The 13830-nt window shown below is 44.7% G+C and overlaps 1 protein-coding gene across 2 annotated transcripts in view; it reads left to right on the plus strand.

Moving 5' to 3' along the window:
• ncaldb (neurocalcin delta b) overlaps positions 1-9179 on the plus strand; it is a 35370-nt gene extending 26191 nt beyond the window's left edge. For both annotated transcript variants that reach the window (XM_036555426.1, XM_036555427.1), the window contains 3 exons: positions 3876-4272; positions 7852-7957; positions 8475-9179. In XM_036555426.1, the coding sequence (XP_036411319.1) occupies positions 3895-4272; positions 7852-7957; positions 8475-8572 (582 nt within the window). In that variant the 5' untranslated portion in view covers positions 3876-3894 and the 3' untranslated portion in view covers positions 8573-9179. The remainder of the gene's footprint in view (positions 1-3875; positions 4273-7851; positions 7958-8474) is intronic.
• Positions 9180-13830: the final 4651 nt, after the last annotated feature.

A 13830-nucleotide genomic window follows, 5' to 3' on the forward strand; every position in this document is an offset into this window, starting at 1 on the left:
GCCACCTGAATCCTCTGATATTTCACTGAACTCACCCACACTGCTCTGTGCTTTTTTTTAATCCAGCCCCTTAGCTTGCCAAGGATGTTGTTCCAAAGGAAAGACGCAGGAGGGTAAGGCAGGGGGTCAGACAAATTGCTCATGACCCCAGAGCACAGGGCAGGCCCCCTGTGCTCAGCCCAGCAGAGAAGTCAGAGAGAGCAATTCAACTTCTTAAGGCTGGGTGGGTGCGTGTAGGGGAATGCTGATCAGTGACAGTTGTGAACACAGTAGTATCCGTATCTTTACAGTCTTAATGATCTTTAAGCTTTTTTTCCTCCAGGAAAATGTCTGTTTTGTGATCTGCAGCGGTTCACAAATAAGCTCTTAAAAAAAGTGAAGTGAATGCTTTTTTCTCTTTGCTGCAAAGGTTAGCACAGATCAAGCCGCAAGGTTAGAACTAAGGTAAGACTTGGATCTTTTTTTTTCTTTTCCTTTTCAATAGCAGTCTCAGTGAGAGCCCTGACATTAAATATGCTCAGTAATACAGCCATGCAGTTGTTAGTTGTGTCTAGCAAATGGCCTTGGTCATTGACGGATTTGTTTGGAGCCTTTCGCTGTGCTCGTCATGGAGTGTCTTTTGCCATGACAACCCGGTGAACCATTATGCAAATGATTTCCGTTCATTGCGGAACAGAATTACAAATATAAATATACTCTTGTCACTCATGCCTTTCACATTGTCTGACGGAATAGGTAGTTTTTTTTTTTTTTTTGGGGGGTGGGGGTGATAAATTATTACTGCCATACCAATCAGTCTGCCTCTCTGGCAGAGCTCAACAGAGAGCAGGTTCTGAAGCAGCCAAAACCTGTTTTATATTGCTCAGGGTACAGTCATTCCTGTCACAGCTGAACACAGTTAATATGATTAGAGATTCTCAGCTGTCCAAAATATTGGACAAGCTATAACTGTAAAGAAATGTTGCCATTTTGTATGGTGAAAATTAAGCCGTTTCCTGTTACTGACCTTATCGACCTGATCACCTATCAGCATTTCTTTTTGCGTTCAGTCTGTTTTGTCAGCTGGATACCTTGACAGCAGGTCTTGTTGATGGGGGGAAATTACAGGCCCACTGTTCCAGCCATAGGCAGCCAGCTTCTCTCTGGTCCAGCCAATCAGGCGGCTGCAGTCACAAATGTTCCGATGACTAAGATGTTTGTCTTAAAAAAAAAAAAAAAAAAATAGATATGTTGCCTCCCACCCTCCTGCGTCTGAGAAAGTCAGACTGCTTGACAGCTGCAAGTGGCAACACTGTCCATCTACTGTAGCAGTTTATCGCAAACCCTGGTTTCGCTAGTTCTTTTGAAGTCAAAACGTGTCTGTTTCCTGTGCTTAAATATGTGATCGTTTTTTGCCGTTTTCATTAAGTGCAGCTATTAATAGAGCTGTGTACACGATCTCCTTTATTTTTAATGTGGAAAACCACTGTCTGCTTTTTTTTTTTTGTCTTTTCTTGTGTTATTTTCTCACTGCTGGTCTTCCATTGATTTCATGCGTACATAATTGGATCATGGGATTTGGGGGCTCTTTTTTTCTTCACTGACCCTAAAATTACCAACCATCTACTTCATTAAACTGCAGTATCAGTTGTGAGCGTGTTTTCTCTCTCTCTCTCTCTCTCTCTCCCCCTCCCTCCATCCGTCCATCCCTCCCAGAAGGGGGCACATTCTGCAGATTTGACTGTAATCTGGGGCATTATGGGATGTGGCGCAGACCAGATGCTGAGTTGGGATTGCGCAGCAGGAACTGACTGGCTTCCTGAGAAAATCCTCAGCGGCCGTGTCCCTGTCCTTCTGTCAGCAGTCTGCCTGGGGTCAGAGGGTGCGAGGGGTCGGTGGCCCTGTCAGAGTGGGCGCTCTGCCCTACAGTACACTCTGTGGTGGTGTTGCAATTCCCACCCCCCCTCCTCGCTATCATCATTATCATTATCGTTATTACGCCTCTGCTAATGCTCACACAGGCCATCAGCGGGCCCCCAGCCTCTTCCCAGCTGACTCTGCCTAGTCCTGTAAATCCTAGGAACTGACAGATTGATACTGTCCTTTTTCCACGGTTATTGATGCAGAGGTGCTCTTTGCTTGTACCCTCTCCTTTGCCTTGCAAAAATGCGCAGCAGTGTAGCTTAGTGGTAAGGAGCAGGACTCTTCACCTGAAAGGTTGCGGGTTCGATTCCCCACTGGGGTGTTGCTGCTGTACCCTTGGGCAAGGTACTTAACCTAGAATTGCCTCAGTAAACATCCATCTGTATAAATGGATGACGTGTAAAATTGTGACCTATGTAAGTCGCCGTGGATAAGAGTGTCTGCTAACTGCCAGTAATGTAATGCATAATGACAGTTGCCTGGTGAAATTATCCGCAAGGTGAAGACAAGTGACCCTGGACTCTTTATGTTTCTTTTTCATGCTCTTTGTAGTGTTCCCAATGGAGTACTTTGGATCATAGGAGTGAAATGAAAAGAGAGCTGGTCTTATCTTTCTTCATCAGACCACTTTGAAAGGTTCTGCTGATGCCAGTCACTGGTCGGGTACACTGATGAATTATGCTTGGTTTTTTTTTATTTTATTTATTTTTTTTAACTAAACGCTCAAAGCCTTGTTTCAGCTGCATCCGTAACATGGTGGACTGTGGAGTATTGTACATTCATTTTTTATATATTTATTCATCACCCTTATTTTCTACATCCTCTAATTGTGAAGATAATATCCTCTCATGGATTAGAACACAAAGTCTAAACAGACAGGGCTCCTGGGAAGCTGTGTCTGTGGGCCTGTTTGAGGGAACGATTCCCATTCAGACTATGAATGCCCCTTGGATGCTGTTGAAAGGTTCTGTCCACTAGCAGCAAGGGCATCTCTCTCAAGTCATATTAACCTGCCTGTAGTCATTTACTCCCATAGAACAGTGTCTCTCTGTGTGCCCTTGGACTGCACTGGCTAATCATAGTATAGCAAGGCTTTGTACCTCATGTTTTTAAACTGTCATATTTTGTGAACTGTTACACACCTGCATAAAGTCACAATACTGTGATCTTTTCCTGTAGATATGAGTTTAATTAAGGTGAAGGGGGTGCATATAAATACGTATGTGCAGAGTGAAAAAATTCAGGTCTTGTTAAGCTGCAGGACTGAGAACAGTGTAGGAGAAGCCTCAATGTCCAGTTCACCAGAGCAGTGCCTCAGCTGTCTGCTCTCTCTGCAGTCGTCATAGATGCTTTGAGATGTCACTGTTTGAGACGAGTGGCAGTAGAAGGGTTGTCTGGCCGGGGTGCAGAGATTAAAGGGAGGAGCGCACCTGGGGCTGGTCCGTCTTCCCAGAGCGAGGGGGGTCGTGGGCCGTGGAGTCCTCCGACCCTGTGTTGGCTCAGGCCTTTCTCTGTCCCTGCTCAGAATGCAGGCCGAGCACGAGAGCGGGCGGGGGGCTTGAGCCCTGAGGCGCGCATATGGAGTCAGCTGCACGGAGAAGTGGTGCACACCCTGCTTTTATCTGCACGGGCGCTGGTTATCTCAACACCGCGTCTCAGGAAGGAGCGGCGGAGTGTCTGCACATTTTTCTGCACACCGTAAAAAAAAAACGGAAAGGAAATCAGCAAAGCAGTCAAAGCAGCGGAAAGTTCAGTTAGCGGAGAAGTGTGTTTCGGGGCGGGTGGGTGGGGGGGACTGCCGTGTTCTCAGCAGTGAGCCAAACGCCTGGTCGAAGGCAGCAGGTGGTCGCTCTCGCATTGACGCGGCGAAGGAGTGCGATTCATGCGTGGTTTGTCAAGTGGAACGGCAGAACCTGACAGCTCACCTCTCTCTCTTTCTCTTTCTCTTTCTCTCTCTCTCTTTGTACTTGCAGCTAAAACTACGAGATTAACATGGGGAAGCAAAACAGCAAGCTCCGCCCGGAGATCGTGCAGGACCTGGTGGAGAGCACGGACTTCACCGAGCACGAGATCCAAGAGTGGTACAAGGGCTTCCTGCGGGACTGCCCCAGCGGCGCCCTCACCCTGGAGGAGTTCAAGAAGATCTACGGCAACTTCTTCCCCTACGGCGACGCCTCCAAGTTCGCCGAGCACGTCTTCCGCACCTTCGACGCCAACGGCGACGGCACGATAGACTTCCGGGAGTTCATCGTGGCGCTGAGCGTCACCTCGCGCGGCCGGCTGGACCAGAAGCTGAAGTGGGCCTTCAGCATGTACGACCTGGACGGCAACGGCTACATCAGCCGGTCCGAGATGCTGGAGATCGTGCAGGTGAGCCGGCTGCAATTACTCTGTCCATTAGGCATTTTTGTTGCATACACCTTTAACCCGGCAAAATTACAGCCTTTAGTGTTAATGTGTTTACATTATAACCTTGAGTCTGTCCAAGTCATCTGGTAATGTGGGTAAATTGCTCTGGGGGTTCATACAGCAGTGGTCTGCTCTATGTGACTGTGGGTGACAAAGGAAGGGGGGTGCTGTAGAGGAATAATAGAGGGCTGCTCTGATCTGTTCTGGAACCATCTCTGTCATTTTGGTAATAAAGGCCACCAACACAACACATGGGGAAAAAAACCCACTACATCTTCCTTTATGTTTCTGAGTAAATGAATTAAGTTAGTGGTAATCCCCACACACATACAAGAGCCAGTCTGAAAGCTCCTACCTGTTTTTTATTTTTATTCAGTACACGGAGCCACTCTTTAATTGATCTGCACAGGACAGCCAGAATCACACACACACGCGTACCTCTGAGAAGAGGGTAACAGATGCCCGGTAGTCTTAACCCTGTTCAAAGAGTTGTATTTATCCACCAGAGATTTCCTGACTTCTCACAGGAACAACTGGTGCCCTGGCAGAACGTGTGCCCCAAACAGAAACTTCTAGCGATTCCACCCCAAAGGCTGAAGGAGGCAACATAAACCATTGTATCTTAAAATCACATCCGTTTTCAGTGGAAAAAGACTGATTTCATGGTTTTAAAAGTGTGCGCGTAAGTTGTTCTTGTGTAAATAAACCTTCTGCCCACTCACTCCAGCGGGCTATTTTGGTCCAGTAGTGGCGTTTGGCTTCCTCAAGTCCTGCCTCCTTCTTGTGGCCAGAACTCTTGCCTCAGCCATTCTGCAATTTTTAGAAACAAGCGGTTACAGATCAGGCTTTGAGGGCACTTCCAAGTCCCTGCGTTCTCGTTTCAACCCAGCATGATGGCCCAGCAGGGGGTGTTCCTGAAAATCCCACAGGAAACGCCATTCAGAGATTGCAGTGTTTTCTTATGCTGTCAAGGTAGTGCTAGATATGCATGAGGGCAGACTGGTCTTTGTGATACGGAGAGGATCCATTACTCTGTGGGGCTACGGGCGGCCCACCTGTGCTTCAAAGACTGCACGGCCTGTGCTGATTCTATGTTCTTTTGGTCTCACCACTGTTTATTTACTAGCTCTGCTTGTGCTACAGAGGCTAGGGACTCTACTATTGGCTTTGCCACAAGGGGTTTAACAGGCCCTGTGCAGTCTTCAAAGCTGCCTATGCCAGTGTGCAGCAGCTGGGGGGTGCATAAGTTATCTTCTCTTGCGCATTACATCATATTGAATGTAGACTGACCTTAGAGTGACATTAGCCTTCCTTATTTACTCATGGCTGCTCATCATCAGAGCAAGAGATAAAAAGGAACAGGAAATGGTTGGTCCTGATTACTGCTAATTTCAGGTAGCATCTTTTTAATGGAATTGCATCTTCTCATTGGAAACATTGAAGCCAGTGCCAGTTAAAATGATGATGGTCATCAGATGGCGAGCCAGAGTCTGAAAACTGATCTGCCTGTCCCCAATTAAACAATAAAACATTCACTACATCAGGCTTCTCTAACTGGGCAGAGTATTTCACCGGGGTCATTATTGCCCTCTCAAAGGCCGGAAAAACACAAAGGGATTAATTCAATCTGAAAAATAAAACTACAGAGAGTTCAACAGAAAGATTCTCTGTGAAGTTTGTGATTTAATTTACCAGTTGCTTCAAATGTCTAAGAGGAAGAAGCAGACGTTTATGTTTCTGAGGAGGAAATGCAGGACCCTCAAAGACCAATATATTACTCAAACAGCACGTTTGGTTTGTTAGATGCCTTCATACAGGGTAACTTCCAGCTACTAGCATAAAATGTCATGCATTTCGTAGGGCATTCATATAGATTTTTTTGCTAGAGTGCCAAGGTAGGTTTTGGTGTCTGAGCACGGGGAGCGAACCTCTGTGGACTACACCATCACCACAGCGCTCTGTCAGATTTCTAGGGCAAAACGACTACTTATAATTTCTTTTTTACTGCCCCATGCCCCATTGAACAATGGTTTGTTTGAGCCGCGTGGCTGACAAACAGTGTTTTTTGTTCTGGGCGCAGGGGGCCTGAAAGAGGCCATTGTAGTCCAGAAGTGACCTCACAGACAGGGATGCAATCAAGAAGAGATAAACCCCCGTCTGCCCTCTATGTCCTCTTCCGGCGACAGACTGCTCCCGCCGGCGTTCCAGTCCGTGAGCGTGCAGCTTGTGTCAACGTTTGTGCTTCCGCCGCTGCTTTCATTTAACCAGATGATGCTCCCCAGCCTGGATTGTTTCTCCTGTGTTTTATACGACTGCACAGGAAGACCGATCTTCACTTCTTTCCAGCACAGTAGCTTGCTAATGCAGTATTCCCACCCCTGAAGAGTGTACGTTGCTCTTGTCTCTTGTCGGTATTGAGGTGTAGAGGTGCCTTAAGGCAAGGGAAGGCTACCCTAAGCAAAATGGCATGAAGACTCCCTCTTCGTACACATCGATGCACTGTGGCACAGAGATGTGCTTTTTCTGGTAAAAGTCTGAAAACAGAACTTGCAGACCCAAGTGAAATGGAAACGCAGGTAAGGCCAAACATAGAGGGCTTAGAAATTCTCAGACCCAGAGGATGGTTATTAGGCAGGGGGGTGCATGCAGCGATTATCGTGTATCGAGGTTGCTCTTGTATTGACAGGACTGGACAGTTTCTAACAGTGCAGCAGGGGTGAGCTTTTTAGTCAGCCACAGGTCATCAGCAGTGCCACTGAAGTCATTCTCTGGATGGCTAGATCCCCTGACATTACACGTTTGAATAGTACACAGATGCTCGGTACATTCTCAGAGGCTCACTCCTGCTTCACTCTGATGCAGATGGGCAGGGGTGAGGGGGAGGGGGGGGGGGTCGGGGGGGGAGGGAGGGGGGCACAAGGAGGCTCCTCACAGCGAATCAGACGCCGCCGCCTTCGCAGCCAGGCAGAGCGGTGCGCTCGGCAGCGGCACTTTGACGGACAGATACAACAATTTGGAGTCACGAGGGCAGGAACGAGCGCGGGGTCCCAGACGTGGAAATGGCCTGTAATCACACAAGCGGGGAAGCTGTCCGCCCCCAAAGAGCCACTCGCCGACTCGGAAGGGCCAGAAGAGAGGTGGAGGAGGAACAATGACGATGTTGTTTTCGAGAGGAGGAGGGGAGTGGGAAAAAATCGTGATCGCTTAAGAACGTATGAACAGGTCCCATGCTCTGGACAATCTGGCCTGTGTAGGAACGGACACGATAAAGATATTAGTAAAGGGATTATACCAGCTGTATCAATGCCTGTGATATCTAAAAGCCTGTCATTATAATCTGTCAGGCATAAAGACGAGATCATCCTGCCTTATGGAAGACAGTCAGCTGTGTTTGGGTCTGTGCCCTGGCTCTGCCATAGATTATCATCTCTCAGTAACTGAAGATAGACTTTTTGTATTACCTATGAGGGTTTCTTTCATGTGTATGAGAGCGCTCCTGTGCAATTTTAACATCGCCTCTCTTATGCCCTTATCTCTCAGGCGATCTATAAGATGGTCTCCTCAGTCATGAAGATGCCCGAGGATGAGTCGACACCCGAAAAGAGGACGGACAAGATCTTCAGACAGATGGACACCAACCGTGATGGTGAGCTCTCTTGACTACACTGTCTATCCTTCCCTCACACCTACGGCCTGCTTGTAGCCCTGTTACCAACCTTCCCATCAATCACAGCATCGACTAGTAAGGCACTGATTACATCCATCTGATATATAAATATGCAGCCACTAGAAACAGATTGAGTAGTTAATTATCATTTCATATGGGCAGAAATAGGGCTTCTCTCTTAAGATACTCATTTCTGAACAATGCCAGTGGCCATAGATAGTATTCTTAAGACTTTTTTGCTCTCCCGTATGCTCATCACAGTCTTCCAGCTCCTGATTTGAGAGGAGTCAGTTGTAAGAGTGCATAAATCAATCCAGCAAAAGAAATGCACTTCCACCTACTGGTGGACAACAGAACTACAACCTACTAAATACCTTCAAACCACTCTCTGAATCTTAGGGCCTGGCAGCACATTAGCCTTGACCCAGGGTAAATTGATAGTGCAAAACATAGATTTGTCTCATTATTAATGTCTCATTACTGTTGTCTTTTCCAGGCAAATTATCTCTGGAAGAGTTTGTGGAGGGAGCAAAGAACGACCCATCCATAGTCCGTTTGCTGCAGTGTGACCCCAGCAGTGCTGGCCAGTTCTAAAGCTTCGCTCCAGAATGCATTTCACTTTGCAATTTTATTTATTTAAGTCTTTTATTTCCTTTTTTATTCTCACAGTATTGATTCTCGATCAGACCCTGTAGTGAGTGAAGGGCAGTGTCTATGGGCCTAACCACCAGCACCCGGGTACTGGAGGTGGCAGAGGACCATTCTACTAAGTGTAGTGCATACACACACACACACACACACACACACACACACACACACACACACACACATATATTCATACACGCATGTAAAATTACATAAGCATGACCACCCAAATATACATGCTCCCACTAGCACAAAACAACACACATATTTCAAAACTTACATCCTGTCACATGTACCCAAAAAAAAACTGTGCATTAATATACACACACGCATGCACATGACACAAAACTTTCCAATAAAGACACACAAGGTCCCTCACACTCAAGCGAAAAGCAGAGCTTGTACACTTACATCACATCCTGCCACACATGCATGCATACACTCATGCAAAACATACACAAAATGTCCCATCCACATATGCTCATACTAACACACACTATGTTTCACACAGACACACAAACATACACACACACTGACTAGCACAAAACATACACAGACACACGTACCTAACACGTGTAAGCACACATACATGTACATTCACACACAAACACACACACACACACACAAATGCCCACACATGTGTATGCGCCACCCTTGGCCATTGTCTCACCCTAGCAGTGCTGGCATGTAGGGGTCTTATCCAGTGTTATAGCATGGACCCTTAAGAGGGCAAACATGCAGAGGAGACAGGGGTGAAACTCCATTTTAACTGTAAATACCCCCAAATCCACCATGCTTAGAAACAGGTGAAGCTTGGTAAACTCAGCGAAGTTTTTTCCCGAGAGTCCCGCAGAGATTGGAGGCACTTTGGCTGTATCTGTCACAGGAAGCAGAGTGGGATGACCTCTGACCTCTCGGGCTGTAAACCTTCGAAGACCAATGAGCAGTTCCTCTGTTTGGTGGGCACAGACAGAATACAGACTGCAGGTATCCTCTCGGAGTGTGTTTCTGAATGTTTTATTCCATTGAGAACTGAATGTGGATGTTCTGGGACTGGAATTTGTGGCACGTTTTCTTTTTTACGGTACCGTAATTTTGGGACTGATCCGTCCTAATCCTGGACTACTTAACCTAATTTAGGATAATGTAGTCAAACATATTTAATCAGGGTTTTTTTTCTTCATTTACTCAACCTGCTATATTATTGTCATTGTTGGATTTAATGGCTAGCTCAACATGCTCTCACAATGTTTCTTTGATGTTGTGGCAAGATTTTACATGTTGCTACCATTTTGCAAGAACGTTATGAGATAAAACATCATTGTAGTTTGGTGCTGTTAAGGTGTATGTCAATCAAACTGAATGCACGATTGTGACCAGGAGGGGGTCACCTGTGGCAGGTGTCCGCTTTTTCAGCCTTGTGGCTGGAGAGACTGACGAAGAAATGGCATCTAAAAAAACAGAGGAAAAGGACATGAGGGGGGTGATCACAGGATGTCCTTCCTAATAGAAAAAAGGAAATAATTTTTTAAAGAAAGGAATGGTTACCTTTGGTTTTAAGGACCTATGTGCACTATAAATAGTTAAATGAAGATTTTACTACTTATTAAGTCTGACTTAATTTTAAAATACAAATAGTGAGCAAGAAGTAAACAGGTAATAAGATTTCCTTTTCATTTGTTGGAATACTACTTGGTTGGGAATTGGCGAAACTTTACATTAAATCTTGATACTTAAATTAAATAAAGTCTTGACATGCTGGAAAATCCTTTTTAAAAAGATCATCCCCAAATAATTTCACTCTCTTAAATTGGATTTTATTACCTTTTTTACCAGCTGCTCACTGTTTGTAACAGCTTTTAAAAATATGTCATTCTTAACAAATAGGTCGCAATGCATATATCAACATTTTTGAACAGGATAAGTAGGCCCTTAAAAATAAACTGTGACCATTGAAATTAAAAGAGACCTTGAGTTTTTTTGCAAAATCCAAGCATTTTAGCTTTCTTTGTGGTGGTTTTTACTACCAGGGGCTTTCAAAAGCTTGCACATGCACACCACAATGACAATTCCTGTGTGCATCATATCTGGAGAGAGTACGAAGGAGAGAAAAAAATAGTTAACCAGATAAATATATTATAATATCCAGACATCACTTTGTGGCATTCTTCAGATCAAAAGAGATTCATTGTAAGATTTTTTTTCCAAGTTAAACTGTTGGAATGTATCATGTCTTGTTTTTCTTGCTTTAATTTCTGAATTTAATTGTGAACTTGATACACATGTGTACAGTATATTCATATTTGTGGTTAGGACTATAGGACAAAACAGAGCGCCATGCATTTTGCTATGCATATACTTTTGTACACCCTCAGTGACAGACCTGCAGCAGCACCGCAGCTGAAGAAGAAACGCAGCCATCCTGAGCCAGTCACATATCACACATGCGTCTGCGCTAACATGCTATGGATCCATACACAAAAGCATTTCTGTGGGTATATACAGCGCTTCAAGACATAAATCCTTAAATGAGAGGATGAGACTCAGGCAGTAGTAAGATGGAAAGTATACCTTGCTCCGCATTTGTGGTTTAATTTGATTTTTATGGGGTTCAAAAAGTATTTTGTCCTGGCTGGCAGCAAGGATTCATTTTGAATTTACGTTGTTTTTAAAGCACAATGATTTATTGTTGGGGACATTACAGAGCATTGGATGTGCTTGGAATTTCAAAGACAAAGCTTGTAAATCGGGTGGCCAGCTTACAGAAAAAAAAAAACTGTACTTGTATTATTCTGGTTTATTGTGTGAAGAAACAACATTGCTTAAAATGTTGGGAGTCTGTGCAAATGACGCAGCTTTCACATCAGCGAGCAGGAATGTACCGAAGGCCGTCTGCCATAAACCCATCCAAAGAATTCTCAGAGCTGATGAATCCGTACCATTTGAGCATTGGAGCAGCAAACAGAAAGAGCAAGCTGGTGCTCCCACCGCTTTCCTGCGTGACCGCACATTCTCTGGAGGTGCGCGCAGTCGCAAGTGAGTGCTGGCGATGAAGGCACGCCACAGACCCTGGCCGTGGTCTGCGCAAACGCAGACACGCGTCTGATTGATTGGTTGATCGCTTCCACGGTGTGAGAGTTTGCGCAGGGGCGCAAGAGTCTGTGACAGGGAATGCACAAATGCAAATGAGATTTTGAAATTCCCCTGACCCTCACTCCTTGACCCCTAACTCCTGACCTCTGACCCCTACCTCATCAGAGGACACTGATTGTTTAGGAAAACTAAGCTTTCCTTTCTTTTCCTCGAAGGCAACCAGGGCTCAAAGGCCCAGAACCCAACAGGTTATAGTTGACTGTTGTACAGGTCAGACAAAATGTCTGTTTCAGGTAGTTACTGATTTGTGCAAAAGAAAAAGGAAATGAATGGGTTACAAACAGAAAGTGTTGACTACTGTAATCACTGTTTTTTTTTTTTTTTTTTTCCAAACGCAACATCAGGCATAATATTTATGAATCACACACAATAGCACCATGTGGTCAAGTGCCAAATATCCGATAAAACAGTATTGTATCAATTTATACTGTACAATTGTTGTCTGTCAAACAAAATGTTTGTCATTGTAATATTTTGTAGATTTTTTTGTATGGTAACTTGTATTTTGTGACAGTGTAGTTTTTAAAACCAGGATTCTGTTTTGGTTATCCTATAAAAATAAAATCACAAAAAAATTGTCTGTCTTTCGTGTTTGCTTATGTAAACAGAGGCGATCCATGAAATATCGATGCAACATACTGTCATGTAGATTCAGCCAAGATTCATACTTACCGTTAAAACTTCCTTTTTTAACAAGTAGACTTTCAAATTATGATCATTTTGAGTAAGGGCTGCAGCCATACAATTTTGAGACCCATTTGAAAATAGGGGCTTAATAAACTGATACAAGCACCATGCCAATTAGACTTTCTATACCAAACACACACTGATGAACATACTGTTTCATTGAGCAGTTCCCAGTGACTTATTAGTTGTAATAAATAACTTTTGACCCTCTGAGAAATTCCAGATTACAGGCATATGCAAATACAAGACTGGGGCATAACCAGCATCCAGAGTTAGATAAGACAACTTCAGTGCAGATTCGTCAGTTTTCATTACACTATGTGTGTGTCATTTTAGTATAAAGCATTACACTGTTACAGTATTCATTGCCATGTTCACGACACACAAGTTAAGGTGCCCTTTTATATAGCTGATGTTTATCTGGCACTGCCCAGGAAAAGTGCCTCTCCTCCCAGGTAAAGCAACAGGAACCTTAAGCAAGTGGGCCGAAAGAGGGCCCAAATGAGTAAACAGCAGGTCAAAGGTCATTTACCCTGCTGAACCAATCAAAGGAGAGAGAAACAAAGGCTGTTACCTCACAGGTAGCTTGAAAGATGGAGCTCAGTGAGTGTGGATTCGACACTGCATGGTGTGGTACATAAGTACAGGTGTGTGAGAGGGGGAGAGAACAAAGAGGTCACAGAGGGTACAGTCAATACAACGTGCTTCACAAGGTGCTCTTCGTTTGATTTCTGTCACACCAACAGCAGCGTGACACAGTGTGACACAGGGAGTGGGACTTGAAATCACACAGCTGCACTGAAGCCAAAGAAAGTGAAGCACTGCTGTTTGACCCTTGAACAAGAAATTTGACCTGTTTTATAAGTGTTATGCATAACACTGTATGTGCAATATGAACTACAAGAGTTGTCATGGATACACATTTCCTGTCAGATATTAGAACAAATTTGCAATAACAGTCTTCAAGGCCGTACCATTCTGTTTCGTGATTGTCTTGAGGTCTTGGGCGTTCGTTATGAAATAACACTGCTTTCTGAAGGTTTCCTGCTCCACTTTTTTTCTTCTTCTAGGGCAATGGCAATCGCCACACAATCCATTCAAAAACAAGCAAGCGTCTGGATTATCACATGGTACAAGGGCAAATGGTGGTGACTTACCTTATACTGAGGCCTGTATGGCGAGTCTCTACCGTGAGGTCACAGCTCAAGGCCATCACTGAAAAGCCACTCGCTTCTCCTAACTCCTCAGTCTTCACATACTGGCAGATTGGTTAATTCCACTCACATTTCCCAGGCTGCTGCAGACTGGGTAGCAAGTGGACTGCCACATTCCCACAATGCACCTCAGACTGACATTTCTTATACAAA

The sequence above is a fragment of the Megalops cyprinoides genome, chromosome 21 (assembly GCF_013368585.1).
Source record: "Megalops cyprinoides isolate fMegCyp1 chromosome 21, fMegCyp1.pri, whole genome shotgun sequence".
NCBI classification, from domain to species: Eukaryota; Metazoa; Chordata; class Actinopteri; order Elopiformes; family Megalopidae; genus Megalops; species Megalops cyprinoides.